Genomic DNA, 24040 nt, shown 5'->3' with positions numbered 1-24040 from the left:
CATTGTGGCCGGGGGGGGTGGGGGGGGGGGGAGAAGTAGCTCGGGTGGCAGCGAGCGGCTGCCGGGCCGGACAGCGGATTGAGGTTACTCGGCTGTGGGAATTTAAGGATTTGCAGGAAGCGGCTGACATGAGCGAGCGGTAGGTGAGAGGTGTTCAGACGGAGAGCACTGCCGGAGGTGCGCGGGCCGGCAGAAGGCGCTGAAGTGGCGGCCAGTTCTGCTGTTGGGTCCTGGTGACCGCTCGCAGCTCCCCGAGCTGCTTCTATCCCCAGCTACAATGCGGTGGCTTTGTGCCAGGAGAGCTGCGGCAGCGGTGAGTGAGTTCCCAGCATTATCCCCGCCCCCGTCCTCAACACTCCTGCCCTCCCCGCAACTTTACCCCTGGCACAGAATCTCCACACGCTGTGAAAGGAACTCTCCCCCCAATTGGTCCCTTGGACAAGTGTTGTCATTCAATTAGATGACAATTATATCAACTTTTCCCTGTGCTCCTGTTTTTCCCACCATCTCTCCACCTGCCATCACCCTTCACCCCTCCCACCCATTCCGTAATTCAGAATAAAGGAGACTAGGAAGCCTTGGGAAAATTGAATTGTTACTGATTTTATTTTTACGGAGAGAACAATCTGCGCACGCGAGGTTTAATTTTTTTTAAAAAGCCGACTGACTGCCTACCCTGAGTAATTACTCACGGCACGTGCCTGGCCTGCACGGGATAAATATATGATTAGATTTCTGCTCAAGGTATGCTCACTTTGAAGAAGTTCTCCTCCTCTCTCTGACAGTTCTGCAACATCATTTCTCGCTGCGTCCCCTCTGTGATTTCTCCCGTGCACCGGCTCTGCTGCCACATTTTAACCCAGATTCACTACCACAGCCACGTGTGTTGATTTCTCCTCAATAATATCCCTCCATTCCCAGTAAATCCATGTGCCCATCTAAAAACATCTCAAATTTCACCATCATATCTGCTCTCCTTTCCTTCTAATTCATTACACTGCAGGCAGGCTAGGGGCTGCAGCCAGGCTTAGTGCAAGGTTCAAGATTTGGGTCAACTACCATCTCAATTTATCTTTCCTGAAAATGCATTCCCAGCTCAACAACAACTTTTCCTTGTGTATCTGGTTGATAATTAGGCTACCACCATCCCCGGCAGCGCATTCTAGGCACACGCCATCATCTGTATAAAAAAGTGCCCTGCACATCTAATTTGAACTTTGCCCTGCTCACCTCAAAGCTATGCCATATAATCTTTGACATTTCCACCCAGGTAAAAAGGTTCTGACCTTGGATTCCAACTACCAAGAGAATGCTAATGTTACATAATCCGACCCTTCTCTCTTCTCCAAGTCAGCACTGTCCCAGAAGCCCTTGTTGAGAATAGTTATTAGTTTTTTGAAAGTGGTGTTAGATTGCGTTTTGTCTCCTTTCCTTCTTCCGTATTAATTCATTGCACAACAGGCAGGCCTGGGGCTGCAGCCGGGTTTAATGCAAGGTTCAAGATTTGGGTCAAATCCCATATCTATTTGGCTTTCCCCAAACTCCATTCCCATTTCAAACACCAACTTTTCCTTATGTATCTGATCGATGATCCAGTTATAATTGGGAATGTCAGAGCTGTGTAGTGGATAGTTCTCAGACGGATCAGCTTCCAAGTCAAAAAGCAGTGGAGGGTCATGATGGGTGAGTAAAGAGTCCCAGTGACAGGCACGGTCCGGAGTGCTGTCACTGTGGGAGGAACCTAGTGGAAGAATGAATAATAATATTTGTCAAGGTTTTCATTTAATACCCTCAAAAATAAGTAAACTGGTCCAACTGGTCACAACACAAATGCCTGTGACTTGGAGCTTCATCTAAAGTGCCATTATTTCGTCTTAATCTCTTGTGGTCAATCTCACTCACTTATTCACAGTCCTCCTTGCTTGCACAGGCCAACTTTCTCCCATTCACTCAAACCTTTAGCACCACTTTTGCTCCATCACAGTGCACTGCACACCCTCACACTCACAATCACTCTCACGCACATACCTCTAATATTCCATCCTTCTTCACAGCCATTTGGCCTCCTACATGTCACATGCTGACACTTTCAATTACACTGGCATTCTCTTCTCACACACAATGTCTCTTCTCACACAATGCCACTTTCTTTCTCACAGGTCAGTCACCCACACTCAGTGTCAGCCTTTGACTCACAAGGCAATGAAACATTCAGCTGCCCAAGTTTGCATCACTGATGCCCATTTTGTGCTTGCCCTCTTCGAGTTGCCTTACCTTGAGTGAAATAATGGGCCTTGTACTTCCTATAGCGTACAGCAAAAACTCCCAGCTTCTTGCTGGGGGCAAATGGATAGTAAAACATGGTGTTCCGTTTGCTCTGCAAAACATTAATGGACACAAACAAAAATTTAACTGGAACTATTGTTGAAGGTCCTTTTCAATGCCATCACCAGTACGGATTCTCTTTTGTAGTCTGAGTGCAGTGAGGCACAGCATTAAAATAAACTTGACTGCAGCCTGCAAGGCAGAGCCTGTTAGCACCAGCCCCAGTGGTCAGTTGTAAGTGGCAGCTCATCTCCCGGGCAACCTTGCATCACCCCAGACATCCAATGTTTTTTCAGCTATTGAAGCAATTGTGATTTGGGGAACTACAGCAGCTGATCTGGATGCAGTGAGACCCTACAATAGAATGGATATAGAATAGAATGGACCCTACAATAGAATTGATATTCCCATTTGTCCATCTTCTTGCAACCGCAGGAAGTTCACATAGTGCACTTTCAGAAGTTATAATATTTTGGTTGAATATGTCTGAATGATTGCAGAAAGAATTCTGTACAGTGTGGCATGAGTTATTGTCTAACTCAAAGCCAATTGGGACTATGGTCGGATTAAGAGCAATGGTCATGTATGCAAGTTAGCATCATGTTGTTAATAACCCATGTCTTTCTACCATTTATGGTTTTATCTGTTTAAGTGTTTCACACACAGATTAGGTTACTGCATGAAACCACATAGCTTTGAAGGCTTCACGTAGTCACTCACGTGACTTCAAAGTAAAATAGAAAGATTAAACGAGAACTTACCGTTTGAAGTTTGATCTTTATTTTATGAGAAGTTGAAGTGAGGGAATACGTGCCCTCCACTCCCAACCCTGATTCTCATAAAAGATCATCCGGTAACTCTAGGCTCGTTAATCTTTCTATAGTTTAAGTTCTGCAACTGGTCTGTGGTTTCATACAGTTGCTCTGAAGATTGATGCGCATGCGGGCTCTTCACGTATTCCCTCAATTCAACTTGTCATAAAATAAAGATCAAACTTCAAACTGTAAGTTCTTGTTTAATCTTTCTATTATACGCTAGTATGGATTAAAGATGATTAATAGATAGAAAATAATGACTAGGAGTAAATGGGTTCTTCTCAGTGGACCATAATGTGGCAATTGATGAGCTGTGGTGGTCAGTGCCTGGGCACCAACTGTTCAAACTCAATATCATCAATTTGGCTGAGTAAACCACAAGCAGTATTTCTGAGTTTACAAATGGCAGTAAATAGGAAAGTAAACACAATTTGCAACAAAGATAAAAAAGGGAGAAATTAACTATAGTTTAAATATTGAGAGCTGGGATAAGTTTACAGATTGAGACACAACAACCAGTACCTTCCCATTATTGAAGAGGATATTACTCATGTCGTATCCATCTATTTTGACTTGTGGAAGCTTTGCGCCTGTGAGGCTGGCAATTGTTGGCAGGATGTCAAGGGTACTGGCCACCTCGTGGGTCACACCTGCAGAGCAAAGAAAGTCAACACTTTCTGAAAGGAATATCATTTCTGTGATGTACCAATAAAGACCAGCAAGTATTTCTGCAAAATATTTAATACAATTCCAAACTCCCCAGTTAAATTATGATGACATTTCTGTTCATAATTAGTGGAGGAACATTTCATTAAGGAATACAAAAAATAAAACGTGCTTCCAAGAAATAAGTGAAGGGAAAATCTATTGAGAAAATAGTAAGCTACAGTTCTGAAAATATATATGTTTAGGTGGGGGATCCAAGAAAATCAAATTTTAGAATTAGAGTCAAGTCAAGTGAAATCTAGATGCTGACAGTTAATTAAAATTTTGAAATCACTTCCATCTGGAAGTCAACGGAAGTTGAATCAATGTTTACATTTTATGGAAGTGGAGTCAAGGTGTAGATCAACCGCTGAACTGATGGTGCTGTGGTCAATGATGTGCCCAAGGGATCTGTGTCTAATTGAATGGAATTCTTGAGCAATCTCATATCTTGAGCAATCTCAAGCTTGGAACGTAACCAATATGTAAGCAGCTGGATGCCAAGAATTGCAGACCTGGAGTAATCTGGCCAGGCCAGTAGGCAATTGCCGGTTCCCTCATTCCTCCTTCATATGTGGTGCCTTTGCCACACTTTAGCAGCCCTGCGTTTCCACCACGTGATCTTCGCATCAGCTCAGGGCTGCAAATAGAGCAAGTCAGTTATAAATAGTTTTATCCCACAATATCAACTCTCCTGAAGCAACTGGTGCTTTTCATGGTTTTCACAGCTGCCAACGCTTTCAAGGCAGGTTCAATGTAGGTTAGATCAGCCTATAATTCTCAATAAACACAATAAACCCATGGTTGTACTGGGATATAAAAGTGCTGGGTTTGTCATGGAGCCAATAATGCAGAGAACACCTGTTCAGATTCCATCAAGCCAATTGAAGAACATGAAGTTTGTTTAAGAAACCAGCAAATGAAGGGCTATTATCAGCACATGTAACTAGGATATTGTAGGATTTTTGTAAAGTCTCAATTAAACTTGAGAATTATAGTTATGCAGCCTGAAAACAGGTCCTTCAGCCCAACTCGTCCATGCTGGCCAAGTTGCCGGCCTGAGCTAATTCCATTTGCCTATATTTAGCTCACATCCATTTGCCTGTCCAAATGTCTTTTATACAATTGACAATTCTAAAATAAACACTCAGGTACAAGTGAGGATAGATGGTGTTGATATCGAGAGTATGTGAAAATAAATTTCTAGGTGTGATATTAAACTACAAAATCTGCTGGAAACCTCATATAAAACATGTGCGGGCAAAGCTGGCAAGGAGCATTGCAGTCCAGGGAAGAGCAAGGCACATTCTGAATCACAAAGCGCTGTACATTGTATATTGTTCACTTGTACTACCATATCTAAATTACTGTGTGGAGGTATGGGGTAACACTTACAAAAGCACCCTACATCCATTATGTATACTGTAAAAAAGGGCCATAGGGATAGTTGATAATGTAGGATTTTGTGAGCACACCAACTCTCTGTTTTTAAAGTCAAATGCCTTAAAGTTTATGGATCTAGTAGAATACAGCACAAATAGTATCTAAAACAAGAAATTATTTACTATCAGGTAATACACAAAAAATGTTCTTTTAACAGGGAGGGATGTTATAATTTGCGAGGCAAGTTTAATTTAAAGATACTTTGTGTTCGTACAACTATGAAGTATGTGTAGGGCAGGGTTTTCAGCCCGAAACGTTGGTCTATTTCCTTCGCTCCATAGATGCTGCTGCACCCGCTGAGTTTCTCCAGCATTTTTGTGTACCTATGTGTATTTCAATCTGTGGGGTGAGATTGTGGAATGATTTGGATGTGGAACTCAAGCAAAGCACAAACATTACTCAGTTTAAGAAGAACTGCAAAAAATATATATATTTGTGTATGTGATAAAGTTATGGAGATAAAGTTTGTGAATTAATTGATGAGTAGCGGAGAAGGGGTAGGAATAAATAAGTGTATACTTCTGCTCCTTTCGAACATGTAAGATTTAATTTACGATGTTTATGAGAAGTTATTGAAAGTGTATAGGTTTATTGTTCATTTCATTTTATTGTTATTTTGCTTTGTTTTTAACTTTTTCTTTACATGTTCGAAATTAAATATATATACTGCTGCTACTACTAATTACAATCTGCTTCTAACTGCAGCTTTATCTGGCAGCTCGTTCCATGTGCCTTCTAGTTTTAGCTACTGCATCCTGGGAAAAGGCCATGATCATTCATGATATCTATGCCCCTCATGATTTTACATATCTCTATTAGGTCACCCCTCAGCCTTCTATGTTGAGGGAAAAAAAGCCCTAGCCTTTCTAACCTCTCCTTATAACTCAAGCACTCCAGTCCAGGTATCTTCCAAGTGAATGGATTGAAACTGTTTGATCATCTGTTAGAGAAGGCAACCTGTCTTCCTGCACCCTCTTAACATTATTGGCAATCTCTTGGGATTGAGGGTGAAGGAGGTCCCACTCCCGTTTTGCAGATTTGTAGGTGCTGGACGGGACCAAGGTGGGACTCATAGACCTGCTGCAGATGGGGAATTAGTTGCTGGTCCATTGAACTTCCATGTGCTCCTAATGCAAAGACTTGAAATTCTCAGTGCCATTCCCAATGCTCCTTCTCCACTTTGAATGGTCATGGGCCAGAGATTCCATGTAGTTAGTGGCAATTTTGCATTCTTTCAAGGAGACTTTAACCACATCCTTAAATCTTTCTCTCTGTCCACTTGCTATTTTTCCCCTGTGACAAAGCTTGGGACAGAATGTCTGTTTCCAGCATTTGGTGTTAGGGACATGAGTGATTGGCCTACCCACCACTGACTATGAAGAATTCAATGCTGAGGATGTTCTCCTGGAAGAAGGCAATGACATTGGTCAGGCAGCATTAATTCTGTTCTCACAACAATGTGCTTAACCACTGACTGTCCCAGTGAAAGAGTTAATAGTCAAATCTAAAATGGAGTTGTTCTTCTACAAAAGCATGGACTAGTAGAACAAAAGAATGGCTCAGTGCCAAGTCTGAATAACTTTGTAAATTATATGGAACACAATATGGAGGACAGGTTGTCTTTTCAATAAAGACAATAAGATGGCATGACTTCAGAATTAAGGGACAGAAGTTTAGGGGTAATATGAGGGGGAACTTCTTTACGCAGAGAGTGGTGGCGGTGTGGAATGAGCTCCCAGTGGAAGTGGTGGAGGCAGGTTTGTTGGTATCATTTAAAAATAAATTGGATAGGCATATGGATGAGAAGGGAATGGAGGGTTATGGTACGAGTGCAGGCAGGTGGGACTAAGGGGAACAAAATTTGTTCGGCATGGACTTGTAGGGCCGAGATGGCCTGTTTCCGTGCTGTAATTGTTATATGGTTATATGGTTATATGGCAGCCTGCGTAATAACATGTGCTTCTTTTCAAGGCCATAAAGAAGCCAAGATTGAAAAAAAAATAGCTGACGCTCCAGAGATAAGTAAAAACTTGTTATTGGATGAGCTTGATTTGGACCCAACTTTTCCTATATTCTGAAAGGCTATAAAATCTTTCAGTCATGCCATATTCAGACATGGTAGGAGTGTTTTACTAATTGTGCTAACTTTCCTTTGTTCTGTGAGTGGAATGAGAAGCACTGAGCAACGTTTGTGCTCTTTGTAGATCTTTTGCCACTCCCGTCTGACGAATCAATTAAAGATTGCCATGGTTTACCTTGAACAGTTTTTGTTGCTATCTGCTTTTTAAGAAACAAACTTTGACACCAGTAGCAGGATTGTCAAGTGTATCAAACTGCTTGACTGCAACAGCTTTTACAAACTCAATACCAGCTTCATGCGCAACTAATCAATGGGAATAAATTCTGATTTTGCCAGCAATCCCTAGAATAAATACATAGAACTACACTGACCTGAATATTTCAGACACATAACACTGTATTTCTAAATCTACATACCCATTATCACTGGTGATGAAGATTAATGTGTTATTCGCCACTCCGGCATCATGTAAAGTCTTCATTATATGCCCCACCGAACCATCAAATTCCATCAGTGCATCCCCCAGAGGACCCCTCTTAGATTGTCTTGTAAAGTCTGCACTTGCGAACTGTGGATAATGGGTGTGCTGAAACAGAGGAGTGGAAAATTAGGATTGCCATTACAGATGTTGTTCAGATCAAGTGGTGAATCAACTGAAGGTTTCACCACATGATATTTGTTCCACACTGTCCATACAAATGAATTAGGATAGTAGTGTACCACAGGTATACATTTGCATTTAAATCAAAACACTATTCATTCTCTATTGCACATTTTTAATATATATATAAAATTGCAAAAACATCATCAGCAGGTTGACATCAAATCATGCCGGGAGATATTGGAGAGGAATTAAACATGTGGTCAAAGTAGGTTTAATCAGCATTCTACAGGATTATTTTAAAAATGTGATGGTCGGGCGAAGTGGGTGGGAAAGAATTCCAAAGTTTTGGGCCTTAGCAATTGAAAGCAGAGAAACCAGTGATGTGGAAATGCATAAGATAACCGACCTAGTGCATTCCAAAGATCTCAGAAGGTTGCAAAGCTGGTTGAGAGGAACAGGAATGGTAAGCATTATAAACTGCAGATGTTGGTGGACAGTCAGCCCTGGCTGAAATGTTGCCAAACTACTCACATGTGATGCATAATAAAGGAAGAATGGTTTCCTCTGTTTTGTTGCTCTTAGAATGAAGTCTCTTGCAAATCGATTGTACGCTGGAGTGAGCTTGGTAAAGCTGATTGGCTGCTGGATCACCTTGTCATTCTTGACCAAGGGCAAGAGGACCACACCTTGGTCACACTTTCCATAACACTTGATATCCGGTGGGAAACATGTCAGGTTCTGGCAGGGACCCTGGTCATGGGAGTATGGAACGCCCAAGAATTCATCGAAACCCTGGTGGATGGGTAGGTAGCTCCCATTTAGTCCGTAGCCCAAATGCCACTTCCCCACCATTGCGGTGACATATCCCCGCTGCTTCAACAATTCCGCAATCGTAGTTTCATTCAGAGGAAGTCCCCCCCTTGACCCTGGAAAGAAAACTCCTGGGAAAATTCCAGACCGTGTTGGGTAACGGCCCGTGAGCAAGGCTGCGCTAAAAGGAAGAAACAAAACATGACAATTAGCACAGTGTAAAAACTAAGATTTTTAATTTAAAATGTTGAGAAATCTTTATTTGGATCCATGGCAAAGTCATCAACAATGGTGGAAAGCATAATCCATATACTTGTGTAGGAAGGAACTGAACATGCTCGTTTACACCGAAGATATGATACTGGAGAAACTCAATGGGACAGGCAGCATCTCAGGGTGATGTTTCGGATCGAGACCCTTCTTCAGGCAGTAGTCTAAAGAAAGGTCTCGACCCAAGACTGGAGTCTGAGGAAGGGTCTTGACCCAAAATGTCATCCATTCCTTCGATCCAAGAGATGCTGCCTGTTCCGCTGAGTTACTCCAGAATTTTGTGTCTATCTTAAGTCATACATTCGTCATTTAAAGACTGGGTTAAGACTTCCAAGTTGCATTTCTGAGCAAGTGGCGGAGTATGATTCTGTTTTCCCATCTCTTGAAGTAAGTTTTTAGTCCAGTGGGAACTTTACAACCTCAGAATGCGACTAGGTTCAAATCCCCCCTTTTTAACATTCCTAATGAGCTCCGGTCCTTAATTCTGCGATGAGGTTCAGTGGGAAGCTCCCATTTGGATAGAATCATCCCCTTGGGTTTCAGAAGTTAAGAGCAGATCAATGGACTTATAAAAGTTCGCAGTTTCACTGATTCATAGTTATAGTCTGTCACATTGCAATGCAGCAAAGCTAATTCTATACTGTTGGAATAGGTAGTGCTGCAATTATTTAAACCGCGACAGGTGTCGCCCGATCTCGCTTCCAAGTCCCGGCCCAACTCGCTTCCAAGTCCCAACCTAACCCCACTGTCAGACCGCGGGTCTCTCTCCCTCTCTCACCGGGATGGGCTGCAGAGGCTGGACGCGCTGTAAAAGTCGCTGAACCTCCTGCCCGAAGCTGCTAGCCGGTCTAGATTGGGAGTTCGGGAGCTTGGATGGCCGAAGCAACCCAGATCTCCGTATCCAAGGTCATCGGCCAGGACGAGCACCACTCCGGGGCTGCTGGTGACGGGCAGGCTGAGGCCCAGAGCCAGCAGCAGCGAGCGGAGCGACGCCATAGGACCAACCGCAAACAACAGACTGCGGAAATGAAATTGCACTGGAGTTAGCGAGAGAGAGAGAGGCGTGCGGGGAGCTGTACAAGGAGCACACAGAGGAACGAAGAAAGCAATGCTGGGGGAGTGTCACTGGGATAAAACTCGTGACTAACTAGCAACAACAGAGGGTGGAACAGTAAAGGAATAATATTACTGGCAATTGAGGAAAGTGACAATTAGACAGCTGTAGGAACTCAACTCTGGTCCTTCACCAGTTTGCATTTTTGTTCATAATTCCAGCTTCTTGCAGTCTCTCGTGTTTCCAACCAACAATTAAGCTGGAAATCCGAGATGAAGCAGAGAATGTTCGAAATATTCAGCAGGTCATGCATTATTTGTGGGAGAAAAATAAATTAATATTTCGGATCAATCTTTCGTCAAATCAAGAAACACCAGAAATCAAACAAGTAAACTTTTGGGTGGGGAAAATGTGTTGGCCTGACAGAGCAAAATAGGGAACCTCACACTCCTGTCGCATTGGAAGTCTTTACCGCCCTCAATCACACCTCAACTGCATAACATGTTGCCTCTTTCGAGCCATGATATACATCACTTCCCTCAGTCTCCCCTCAGTTTTTGGAATCCTCAATTGCCTTCCTGTGAAGCAACACAGCTCACTCTAAAGTATTATCAAACAATTCCTCACCTACTCCCCAATCTCCACATGTTGAAGGAACATGTAGAAGTCTTAATGTAGCTCAGACTCTATTCAAACTACAAGTGATCACCTCCCTCAGTTTTCCTCAAACATTAAAGTTTCACTTTCTTTCGATATTGCATCTTTACTTCCCTCAGTTTCACTTAGTGTGTGAAACTTTTCACCCCCTCTGTCCTTCTGAAGCAGTGAAACTCCTTACCTCCTTTCTCCCCTCATACTGTAACTCAACAATCAACAGTGTTTATTTGTCATATGCATCATGAGACACAACTACAACAAAAATATAAATATTTCATAAATTATCATTTATTTCAAGTAAACTACACCACGGTAGTGTAAAGCAAATGTCAGTAGAGCAGTCATGGAAGTTAAAAGTCCGTAGTGTTCAAGAACCTGATGATTGATGGGTGGAATATGAACTTGAATGTGGATGTAACAGTTTCCTGCATCTTCTTCCTATGGCAGCAGCAAAAGGAGAGCATGGGTGGGCCGGTGCCAGTCTTTAATAGTATTAGCTGCCTTCTTATGGAAGTGCTTCCTGTACATACCTTTGATGGTGGGGAAATCAATACCCATGATGGAGGACAATGTCTATCCCTTTTTGAAGTCTCCTTCAGAATTGAACATTCGAATTTCCAAACCAGGCTCTGAAACCAGTCAATATGCTCTTCACTATAAAACTTGTAGCGGCTCAATAAAGTATTTGTGACACATTGAATCTTTTCAATCTTCTGAGGAAGTAAAGGTGTTGGTGTGCTTATTTTTGCAAATGTACCTTTGTGCTGGGCTGAAGGTCATCAGAGATGTAGGAACTTGAAGCTGTTGACTCCTAGTCCACAACTGCGGCCCGTCGGGAAGCCTTCTGGCCACACGGCGCATTCGGAAGTCTTCTAACTGTGCGGCCGTCAGTCTACTTGTTACATCCACAAAAAATTCCAGTAGATTAGTCAAGCATGATTTCCCCTTCATAAATCCACGCTAACTTTGCGTGTCCTGTCACTGCTTTCCAAATGCACTGCTATAACATCCTTAACAATCGACTTCCCCACTTCTCTCTCCCTCCTTTTTTAAAAAGTGGGGTTACACTGGCTACCCTCCAGTCCACAAGAACTGATCCAGAGCCGAGAGAAAATTGGGAAATGATCACCAATGTATCTACGATTTCTTGGGCCACCTTCTTGAGTACCCTGGGATGCAGACCATCAGGCCCTGGGGATTTATCTGCCTTCAGTCCCAACAGTTTACCTAACACCATTTCCTGACTAATGTAGATTCCCTTCAGTTCCTTCCTCCCACTAGATCCTCAGTCCCCGAGTATTTCTGGGAGATTGTGTCTTCCTTAGTGAAGCCAAAACCAAAGTACTCATTTAACTGTTCTGCCATTTCCTCGTTTCCCATTATAAATTCACCTGTCTGATTGTAAGGGACCTACATTTGTCTTCACTAATTTTTTCCTTTTTACATTTCCAAAGAAGCTTTTAGAGTCAGATTTTATATTCCCTGCAAGCTTTCTTTCATGCCCTCCCCCCTCCCCCCCTCTTAAATTACCCCTTTATCCTCCTCTGTTGAGTTCTAAATTTCTTCCAGTCCTCCAGTTTGCTGCATCCTCTGGCCAATTGATATGCCTCTTCCTTGGATTTAACACCATCCTTGATTACCCTCGTTAGCTACGGTTGAGCCGCCTTCCCCGTTTTATTTTTACGCCAGACAGGGAAGAACAATTTTTAGAGTTAATCCATGCGGTCTTTAAATCTTTGGCGTTGCATCTCCACCGTCAACCCTTTATGTATAATTTGCCAGCCTATCCGAGCCAATGCCCACCTCATACCTTCAACGTCTCCTTTCTTTAAGTTTTAGACTTGAGGTTGAAGGTTCAGAATTAACCGTGTCACTTTCCATCTTAATGCTGAATTCCACCAGATTATGGTCACTGTTGCACAAGGGGCTTTCCACAACAAGAACGCTAACTAATCCTTCCTCATTACACAATACCCCGTCTAGGATGGTCTGTCCTCTAGTCGGCTCTTCTATGTATTCGTTTAAAAAACCATCCCGTATACATTCCAGGAAATCCTATATGTAGATTAAAGTCACCCATGATAACTACTGGACCTTTGCTACACGGATCCCTAATTTCCTGCTTGATGTTACACCCAACCTCCCTACTGCTGTTTGGCGGTCTGTATACAACTCCAACAAGCATTTTCTGCCCTTGGCTATTTTGCAGTTCTACCCATACCGATTCTACAGCATCAAAGCTAATGTCTCTCCTGGCTATTGCATTAATCTCCTCTATAACCAGCAATGCCACCCCACCCTCTCTTCCTTTATGTCTATCCTTCCTGAATATCAAATACCCCTGCATGTTTAGGTCCCAGCCTTGGTCACCCTGGAGCCATGTTTCCGTAATTCCAACTATATCATATTCCTTAATTCTTAAGACAACGGAATTGATAGAAGACTTTAGGAGAGGTCCACCTCCCCTCCTCCCACTCGCCATCAACAACAGCACAGTCACATCTGTGAAGTCTTTTAAGTTCCTTGGAACCATCTTCTCCAAGGACCTGAAATGGGGGGCCACCATCGACTCCACAGTCAAAAAGCCCCAACAGAGGATGTACTTCCTGCTGCAGCTGACGAAACACAATCTGCCACAGGCAATGATAGTCCAATTCTACACGGCCATCGTAGAGTCTGTCCTCACCTTCTCCATCATGGTATGGTTTGGCTCAGCCACCAAGCACGACATCCGGAGGCTGCAGCGAATCGTCCGATCAGCTGAGAAGCATGATGGCTGCAACCTTCCCCCCATTGACGAACTGTACACTGCAGGTGCTAGGAAGCGAACGGGTAAGATCATCTCAGACCCCTCTCACCCTGGCCACAAACTCTTTGAAGTACTTCCCTCTGGAAGGCGACTCCGGACTGTCAAAGCCGCCACAGCCAGACATAAAAACAGCTTTTTTTCATGAGCTGTAGCTCTACTCAATAACTAAAAGTCTGTAGCCTCCTTTTACTCTGGTATTTTATTTCATTCACATGTTTAAACTATAACCTATCTATCTGATCTTGTTATCTTCTGGTTTGGCAGTCTTTCTATTTGCGCAAAAAACATTCTCGATAGTGCTACAATTTTTCACCACTTCACTCACCATTCTCCTATGCTGCGAATGCATCAAGTTTTGTTCCAATCGGTTGTCATAAAAGTTAGCAAGGTTTAAAAATCTTAAAAACCGTGCGTGCGCAGATCGATCTCTTCTCCTGCCAGTCAGCGCCGCGCAGATGAATCTCTTCCCCTGTCACTCCCCGGGACGGTCCGCCCCTTCCTGCGCCATCACGTCTTTATTGGAGCTGAGGATGGCCGGCGGAGGTTTCCCACTGGACTTTTGGAGGGACCCCAAGCAGACCCGCCCAAGCAGCAGCCCCACCCCCAAGCAGCAGCCTCGCCCCCAAGCAGCCCCGCCCCAAGCAGCAGACCAGCATCGGAGACCCGACCCAGACCAGCCCGGAGTCGCCCCAAGCGGAGATGTCGCCAAAAGGAAAGCGGAGACTCTGATCCCGGTGGAGGAGAACGACCAGCGACCTGCGCCCACTGTGATTCCCCATCGCACTGCCAATTCCAGCCACTACTCCTCTGGTCCCACTCGCTGGCTCCTCCCCCGTGATGCCTCCCTCTCCCCCATGGCTCTTCCCCTGTGTTTTCTCCTCCCCGTCCACACACACACCTCCTCCCCCCACACACACACCCCCCCCCCCGCCACACACCCCCCCTCCCCACACACCCCCCTCCCCACCCCCTCTCCCCCGCTCCTACACCTCCCCATCCACATGCACTTGGTCTAGTGTTTTATTATTAATGTTTAATGTTTTATGTGTCTTTCTTAATTGTTACGGTATGTCGTGTTGTTACTTGCGAGCGGAGCACCAAGACAAATTCCTTGTATGTGTACATACTTGGCCTATAAACATATTCCACTATTGACTCCCCCCCGCCCCACCTCCCTGTTTAGGTTAAACCCACCCGTGTAGCACTAGCAAACCTGCCTGCCAGATTGTCGGTCCCCCTCCAATTAGGGTGCTTTTGTGCAGGCCACCCCTGCCCCAGAAGAGATCCCAGTGATCTAGAAATCTATATCCCTGCCCCTTGCACCAACTCCTTGGCCACACATTTGAGATCCCCTATCTCCCTGTTCCTATCCTCACTAGCACGAGGTACTGGAAGTAATCCTGAGATAACCACCCTAGAAGTCCTGCTTTTCAGCCTCCTACCTAATTCTCTACACTCACGTTGTAGAACCTCCTTCCTCGTCTTACCCACGTCATTTGTGTTTACATGCGCAACTACTTCCGGCGCTTCACCTTCCCTCACGAGGATGTTCTTAAGTCGGTCTGAGACATCTTGGACCCTGGCACCAGGGAGGTAACACATCTTCCTCGAGTCTCGCCTGTCACCACAGGATCTCCTCTCCACACCTCTGACATTGGAGTCACCCACCACTATGGCTCTGCCTGACGTCGGTCTCACTGGTCTCGTTTTAGCGGCAGGTTTCGAGTCACAGTGTACAAAATTCAGAGAGGAATAGATCGGGTAAATGCACAGACTCGTTTACCTCGGAGTAGGGGAGTCGAGAAACAGAGAATTAAGCTTTAAGGTTATGGGAGAAAGATTTAATAGGAACCTGAACGGTAACATTTTTACACAAACGGTGGTGGGTATATGGAAACAGCTGTTGGTGAAGGTAGTTGAGGCAGGTACTACCATAACATTTAAGAGACCTTTGGACATGTACATGGATCGGATAGGTTTAGAAATTTATGGGCCATGAGCGGGCAGGCGGGACTAGTGTAGATGTTGTAGATATTGTGGGCAAGTTAGGCCAAAGGGCCTGTTTCCACGCTGCATGACACTACAATTATTAGCTACTTTCCAGTCCTCCAGAACCTCGCCTGTGGCTAGAGAAGACACAAAGAACTGTGTCTAGGCTTCTGCAATCTACGCACTTTCCTCTCTGAATAAGCTGGGATAGACTGCATCAGGTCCTGGAGATAATTGTGAAGATAATTGTGGGAATTAGTAGGATTGTAACAGATGTCAATTAATAGTCTGTCCTCTGTGATGGAGACAGAGGGATCAAGAAATGGGAGAGTGGTGTCAGAGATAGTCAAGAAAAGGGTGAGAGAAAAATCCACATTTGGACTTACCGAATAACAATTGATCCCAGTGTAACCTCCAGAGGCCCTGCTTAATAACGTTGTAGTTTGCCTTACTCCAATTTAATATCTTCATGCAAGGTCCAGTCTTCCTACTTATAACCTAGGTGATCTCTATCTCCAAAATGCTGTTCCACTGAAACACCAGTCACCTGGCCAGACTAATTTTCCAACACAAGGTCCAGTATATTCCATTTTTGGGTTGGACTATCCACACAATGTGTCAAGAAACCCACTTGGATACACCTCACAAATTCTGGCCCGCCTAAGCCTTTGGCACTGAGCAAGTTCCATTCAATATTGGGGAAGTTAAAGTCACCCATTAAGATAGCCCTGTTGCTTTGACATCTTTTGATAATCTGTCGACATATCTGATCCTCTCGCTCCTGCTTACTATTGGGAGGCCTATAGTATAATCCCATTAGAGTACATGCACCTTTTCTATTTCTTAGCTCTACCCATTTATCGCCTCAGTGGACAAACCCTCCAGTATGTCCTCTCTGAGTTCCACCGTGATAGTCTTCCTAATTAGTAGCAAGACTCCTCTACCTCTTTTTCCTCTCTCAATCATGTCTGAAACATCAAAACTCCAAAACATTGAGCTGTTGGTCGTGTCCTTCGCCAAACCCATTTCCACAATGGCCATAACACCATAGTCTATAGCACTTATCCAGGCACTAACTTTGTTTGCTTTCCCTGCAATATTTCTTGCATTAAAACGAATACACTTCAGCCCATCAGCGTCTCCATATTCCTTCACCTCTCACTGCTTGTCCGTCCATTGAGACTTACTGGTCCTAACCTCTACCTTATCACTCCTTCTAATTTCTGATCTACTACTCTTGTTCCCACTCCCCTGCCTCTCTAGTTTAAACCCTCATAAGTAGCACTAGTGAACCTCCCTGCAAGGATATTGGTCCCCCTCCAGTCCCGATGCACCTTGGATGCAAGTACACGGATCCCTGAAAGTGGCATCACTGATGGATAAGGTGGTGAAGAAGGCATGTGGGTTGTTTGCTTCCATTGGCCATGGCATAGAAATTAAGACCTGGGGGGGGGGGGGGGGGGGGGGGGGGTCATATTGCAACTGTACCAAACTCTGGCCAGGCCACACAAGGAATATTTTGAGCAGTTCTGGTTACTGCACCATAGGAAGGTTGTGATTGTGCTGGAATCTGTGCAGAGGAAATTCACCATGATATTGCCAGGATTGAACCATTTCAAAGAGAGAATGGAAAAACTGGGTTGTTTTTCCAAGGAGTGGAGGAGATTGAGAGATGATAGAGGTGTGTAAATTATGAGGGTTTCAGTATATAGTACTGAAGGTATATAGTAAAAGTCTCTTTTCCCACGGTGGGAATATCTAAGACTGGAGGGATTACGTTTAATTTGAGAGGCGGGAGGTTTGTAGTGGATGTGAAAGGGGATTTTTTTCACACAGGATGGTTGGAATCTGGAATGTGTAGCCTGAGAAAGTGATGGAGGCAGACACTCTCACGACATTTAAGAAACATCTAGAGAAGCATTTCAATTGCAAACTCTTGGAAGGCTACAGACCTAATGCAGTTAATGGGAGTTGTGTGGATTTGTGACATCGTGTGTCAAAAGGCTATGTCAAAGTGGATCAGAGTTTTCTCTGGCAATATGTAGAAGGCCCAACACAGTTGAGGGCAACACTTGATCTAGTCTTACGAAATTGGGAGGGGCAGGTGGATTAAGTGTTCGTGGATGAGACTTTTGGGAGCAGTGACCGCTATTACGTTTAAAATAGTTATGCATAAGAGCCAGGGTTGGCCCACATGTTAACATTCTAAATTGAGACAAGGCCAACTTTGAAGGTATTAGACAAGAACTTGCTCAAATTGATTGGACCAGGTTGTTTGAAGGAAAAGGAATGACCGGAAAGTGGGATCTTTTTCAAAGTATGCTGACAAGAGTCCAGGATGCATGTTCCTATTAGAGTGAAGGACGAAGCAGGTAGATGTAAGGAAGCTTGGATGACGAGTGAAATCGAGGCTCCGGTCAAGCATAAGGGGGAGGCATTGGGCAGGAATAGGCAGTGGGAACAAGTGTATTCCTGGAGGAGTTTTGGGAACAGAGGAGCAAGCTAAAAATTGCAAATCAGGAGGGCTGATGCATATGTTGGCACACTGAGATCCCTATTTGACTGGAGCATACCAAAGAGCACAGGCAATTCATCTTCTTTCTCTCACATGTAGCTGGGAGAAGCCAGAAGAGCATCACATTTCCATTGAAGGTGATACACATTTCTGTGCAATGGTCTGCTGATTGTATTTTTATAACAATTGCTGGGTCAGGTGGCATCTAGCATGCAAAGGTACCTGCTGGATACTTGAACTTTAGTACCTCTGTCAGGACAGAAGCGGCCTCTATTAGAGATCAACTATTTGTTACCAATGAATAAGTGCCTGTTTTCAGGGAAGTGAGAAGGCATGGTGAATAAGATTCCACCACCAGACAATCTTTCCTTCCCCTTTTGGCATTTTGAAGGTACTCATGAATCCTTGGATCATTCTCTGTCTCCACTAACCACTCCTCTTTTTGCCACACTTTTCCATACAATTGCAGGAAATGCCACTCCTCTCATTTCACCTCTTCCCTTCACACCATATTAGGTCCCTCACAATTCTTTCATGTGAAGCAATGATTCACTTGCACTTCGTTCAATCCAGTGTATTGTACTGAGTGTTCACAAGGTGATCTTCCCCACATGGAGAAACAATGTGACCAGTTTGCAGAAACCTTAATGGTCAGTCTGTGTGGGTGAGCGATTCTGAGTTCCAGTCCCACCTCAGTTTGCTTCTCCATCCCATTCCCACTCCAATCTATCTGTTTGATACCTCTATAACAAGGCCTAATGCAAGTTTGAGGAATGCACCTCACCTTCCATCAGGGTATACTGCTGCCTTATCTACTAAATAATTAATTCTCCAGCTTCAGATAATGGCTTTCACTGTCTATCAGAAATGCCCATTCTAGCTGTGAAACTGTTCCAGTTTTTCATAACTTTCACATTCATTCATTTGTGTTCCCACTCCATGACTGCCCTTATTTCATTAGCATTCATGTCCATCTTCTCTCGCTTTGACACCATTAATCTATTTGACCAAATTACTTTATTTATATCTTATTACTATGGTGTCTCTGGCCTCACCCTATGTAAACTTATCCAGTAACTGACAGATGGTCCTCCAGAGTATGAGCAGTCTGCAGAAAGAAGAGATTGTTGTCTAGTTAGAGCAAATAATTGATTCCTAGGAATTCTAAGAATACAAGCACCAGAGAGCTAGGATGTGGGATGTAACTAGCAGAGTGTGGGGTAGGTACAAACATTGTAACAATGAAACTGCAATCTGGGTATTGCAAAGCATTGAGAATCCATTGCCATTTTGGACCATCAGGTTGTAGTTCCTCCTCAAGAGATCAGCCTTTCTCCTTCTGCCATAGGCTCTCAGTCAAAAGGTTCACCATTGCCCCACAGCCAACTTCCCCAGATGACTGTGACTATGAAATGCAACAGTCTGAAACATACTCATCAAGAGCAACTGATTTTTGTGCCAACATAATTACTGGAGTCTTGAACAAAAAACAAACTGCAGGAGGAACTCAGCAGGTCATACAGCAGCTGTGGAGGGAAATGGACAGATGATGGGTTGTGCCCATCATGCATTGTAGTTGCTTAGGAATTGTGGGTTTACTGGGCACTAAAAAAATAAAACGTCCCACAAAGTTGAGCTGGAGAACATGAGGGACTGGCACTCAGGTGATAAGGGTTCAATAAAGTATGTTGTAGCACATTTATGTTGTAACACATTTATTCCAATATGGTGGGATTAGGAAGGCATTGTCCAGAATAAAGAAAATATCAGCCAGACTAGATGGGTATGGCACCTCCACATCCCATTCTCTATAATTTTAATGCTTTATTTAAATAAATGTTTGCAACTTTGGAGATCATCTTGGAAAACCAGGAAACAGAATTTAGTGCTTTCCAAATATAATTAGACCACGCAGTGTAGAGGTCATGTGCGTATCATATTTTTACCCTCCTGCAGTAGGTGGCTGTGCAGCTGGTCATTATCTCATAATATTATACCCGATTAGCATTCACACCATTATATACAAATTAAAGTAGATGCCAGTGGTAGTTTACTCATAATTTATTTATTTTTTATATTTTTGTAGAAAAAGCATGTGTAGATTTAATTTGTGTTTATGTTACCATAATAGGAACATAGATCTGCAGTACATTCAGCAAATGGTTAATCTGACCATTGGTCTATACGCTAACACACTGGGACTATATTAACTAAATATAGCTACAATGGATTTTTGCAAAGTGTTATAATCCTTTAGTTATGATTTCAATTTACTATAGTCATGTTAACCAGCTAGATTACCGCAAAAAAATATATAATCGTGAAAAATACTGTGAAGATTAGTAATGCATTTCCAGGGAGGTTATATGCATTGCCTGAGACTTGGTGAGCATTGCTATATGTTTTTCCTTGCACTGGAATAAATGGACCACTGCAGTTTTGAATGATGGCTGGTGGTGAACTCAGTAATCAGACGCGCATTGTCTAAAGAGGTTCCATTTCCCAATATTCCGAAACAACCTGGACATTCTGGTGGACTGGTGAGGGGAGACTATTATAAAGAATAGTCTTTGACCTAAATCAATGGGTGCCCATTATTCTGTCAGCTGTCATTAACTGGAGCTTTTTTAAAAACTCTTGACAGGTCTTTCTTGAAAAGCCTTGTGTGAGGACAATTCTCTTCCAGGAAAGGGGTTCTCATTTGTAATTAAAGAGTCCCTGCAAAATTTCATTTATCTTGTCACACTGGCATGTTAAACCTGAGCTTGAGGTGGCAATGATATTGGAAAAATGATCTCTATAGACTATAAAAATGGTCTCTAAATGGTCTCTATAGACCATCATGGTCTTTGAACACAAGCACTTCTTTGTGCACTCCTTTGGGATGAAATGGAATGGTCGACCAACTTTGGACTCATGCGCATGCATGACCATCACGTTGCATTGGGTGTGAGAACACTAAAGGAGCAGGGAATAACTTTTATGATATCTGTGGTCAGAGGTGGATTTGAAATTCAAATCCATATTCCAGAGTACATAGTTTCCTGGACAGTCACTAACCTCATCTCCTCTGGAGATCTTTCCTCAAAGGTGTACTGTATACCACAAAGTTTACCTCCCCTTTGGATCACAAGCAGGATTGTCCTGGGAGACCCATTACTTCAGCCTGGTTCTGCCCCACAAATGTATTCCCCCCTTGACCAGTCTCTTCCTACCACCATTAGTACTCTCTACCACTCAGTCACGTGGCCCTCAGTGGGTAATTTTCACCAGGAGTATTCTATACCTCCACATCTCTAAGTTATGCCAGGAAATCCTCAGGGCTCTTTGCTTGTTTTTTTTTATAAAGGCTATTCAGTTTCCTTCAACCACCACCATCTTTCACCGAGCTGAATTTGTTCACCAATTGAACTCCACACTTCAAATAAAAGGCATAACTGTGAAAACCCATGAGGTTTCTGCTAAGATTCTCACACAACTGTCTATGTGGGATATTTGGACCATTCCCATTTCATTCCTTGAACATTCCTGATAATTAGGACAACTCCATCATCTTTTTTTCCAGTACATTAACAATTCAAACGCTTCCCTGCACCAATAGCCATTTTCCATCCTGCTATCATTTCCGGTTGGTTCATCTTAGACTCTTCCCTTCGGTTCAGCACGGGAACCTAACTGAAGCTTGAACTCAGGATTAGATGAAAAGTTATACTTTATAATTTACGAACCAATCTCCAATGATCTATTATTAGTAAATCATTCTATTCTTTTTTATCTTGACACTTGTGTTTTTTTTCCCCTTTTTTTCTTACTCCCTATCTATAAATAAAAACTAGAAGCAGAATCATTCCACAATTGATAATATTAATAATGTACGACTGATATACATGAAATGTTTTTACCATATGTGTTTGCTTCTAATAAAAATATTATATAAAAATAAAAGACTCTTCCCTTCCTTTTCACACCATCCATATCTCTATTTCAAGGGATAAGTTAGTAACGGATATCCACTGCAAGATCCTAGACTCTCACAACCATTTTACCTCCATTCTATTTACCACCCTCTTTTAGCTGCCACCACTATCACTTGTATCGTTCACCTCTCCTTGTCTTCATCCTGTCACTGATGTTTCATTTGACTCTCTCTGATATGTAAAGGTTGTTCAATTTCTAATGTTTCCCAGTTCTACAATGATCCAAAATGTCAACTCTTGCTTCTGATTATTTTCAAATGTTGTTTTAACTAGATTTCCAGCAGCTGCGATATTTTATTTTGGGAGCTGGCTGCAATACACCTATTTCAACACCCTTGGTGCACACATGAAACATAAGAAATGGATGCAGGAGTAAGCCGCTCAACCTCCTGGGCCAGCTCTGTCATTTAATAAGACTGTGGCTGATTTGTAACCAATAACCCTGCACTAACTACATATCCCTTTATTTGTGTAATATCCAAATTCTATCAATTCTTGTTTTGAATACACACAGAAACTGATAGAGAATTCCAGACATTTGCTTTACTTTGGAAAGTAAATAGCTTTACTTTACTCTTCAGAATGAATTGGATGCAGAAACATGTACCTGCAGCACATTATCTCACATATCAGATTATAGGTTGACTGAATCTAGTCTAATTTCCAGATGTTGACAGGATAAGAGAAAGGAATCAGGGGTTAGAAACAGGGCACTAGAAATGGTGAAGTTAATGTTGAAGGGATTGGGGACTTGGGAAGAGGGAATATGGCAGAAAAAGAGAATATGGAAGTGTGAAGCACTAAAAAAATAAAGAGCAGAACAAAATAAAGCATAAAGCAGCATGGGTGAGGAAAGATGCCTGGGGTGGGGGTAATGGGGAAAATAGATTAAAGATGCAGAACTTTATGAAACCAACATTTACCAAACAGATAAATTTGAGAAAAAATGGAGGTTGGGTTTTTTTGGAAAAGCATTAAGAATTCGGAGCACTATTTGTTCTGTGACACAACTTGTAACAGCGTCTCTCCTATGAAACCTTAGTCATCCCTTCTAGTACACTAAAAACACCCACATCCTTCATTCTGTTATTTCTCCACACCCTGCATCCACCAGCCTCACAACACTTCTGTCCAACCCAGCACCTCTCATCTCCATCACCTACCATCTCCTTGAAGTACATGGTGGGGGGGGGGGGGGGGGGGGGCAATATTTTAGCCAGTCTGGGGCACTTGTTAACTGTTCATAGGGACACCAATATGACTTACGCATAATTATAGTTCATAACTTTTAATTGGTGAATAGATCATACAACAGGCGTATCTGCAAGTTTATCACTGTGTAGTCATGGCAACTGGCAATCTACAGATCGGCAACCAAAATGTAGTGAAATTTAACTAGGATGAAAGCAAATTTGGTGTCTGATTTGACCCACCTATTTACTTTCTTTATTCAAATTAAATTGGCTTACATATGTTTGCCTGTTTTATCCCCTGTACATTCACATTTTTGGTTCACCTTATCTAAACCCGTCCATTTTACAACCCTGGTGGGTCATACATAAACTGAATTTCTTCTCTGTTAGCATGTTTTGGTGTAAAATAGACAGAATATTGCTTATAACCGGTTACACCATTAATAAGTAAGCACAATCCATAATCAACTGACCGTATCTGATTTCATTTTGGTATGATTTACCTGGGTATAACCATACATCATAGCCATACATCTGATACCTGTAAAGGTGAGCCTGGTGTGTGTTCTCTGCAAACATCACAGTTGTTGTCCAATGGCTACTGCATCTACACAAATGTGCCAAACATAAAAAGTGCCAACATAAATGTAGTCCTGTTGTTGTCTGAGGATAATTATTAGTAGAGGTCAAGGATAAAATGATATGCAGGCCTTCATTGAGTTATTAAGATTGAAGATTAAAATCGTTTTCTTTGAGGCGAAAAATCGCAATGGAAAACAAACCTGGTATGATGT

At 42.9% G+C, this 24040-nt stretch overlaps 1 protein-coding gene across 1 annotated transcript; it reads right to left on the bottom strand.

Annotated features, from left to right (window-relative positions):
* Positions 1 to 583: 583 nt before the first annotated feature.
* On the bottom strand, positions 584 to 11624 carry LOC129708056 (arylsulfatase A-like). Its single transcript, XM_055653600.1, has 8 exons — positions 11521 to 11624; positions 9831 to 10163; positions 8504 to 8963; positions 7785 to 7954; positions 4361 to 4485; positions 3663 to 3790; positions 2275 to 2377; positions 584 to 1741 (listed from the first exon to the last, which is right to left on the bottom strand). Exons 1-8 carry the CDS (start codon positions 11622 to 11624, stop codon positions 1443 to 1445), a joined length of 1722 nt encoding a protein of 573 aa, XP_055509575.1. The 3' UTR covers positions 584 to 1442.
* Between the last annotated feature and the right edge of the window lie 12416 nt (positions 11625 to 24040).

Source organism: Leucoraja erinacea, chromosome 22 (genome assembly GCF_028641065.1).
Source record: "Leucoraja erinacea ecotype New England chromosome 22, Leri_hhj_1, whole genome shotgun sequence".
NCBI lineage: Eukaryota > Metazoa > Chordata > Chondrichthyes > Rajiformes > Rajidae > Leucoraja > Leucoraja erinaceus.
The sequence above is the reverse complement of the archived record's forward strand: the minus strand, read 5'-3'. Positions and strand labels throughout refer to the sequence as shown.

What these genes read in the sequence shown, in the direction of transcription:
- LOC129708056 (XM_055653600.1), bottom strand. Translation starts at nt 11,624, where the DNA reads ATGCGCCGTGTGGCCAGAAGGCTTCCCGACGGGCCGCAGTTGTGGACT. An exon ending in TCCTTTATTATGCATCACAT is followed by an intron (nt 7,955 to 8,503) that starts GTGAGTAGTTTG and finishes CCTCTGTTTCAG; the next exon opens with CACACCCATTATCCACAGTT. An exon ending in GCCTGGCCAGATTACTCCAG is followed by an intron (nt 3,791 to 4,360) that starts GTCTGCAATTCT and finishes TTTGCTCTGCAG; the next exon opens with GTGTGACCCACGAGGTGGCC.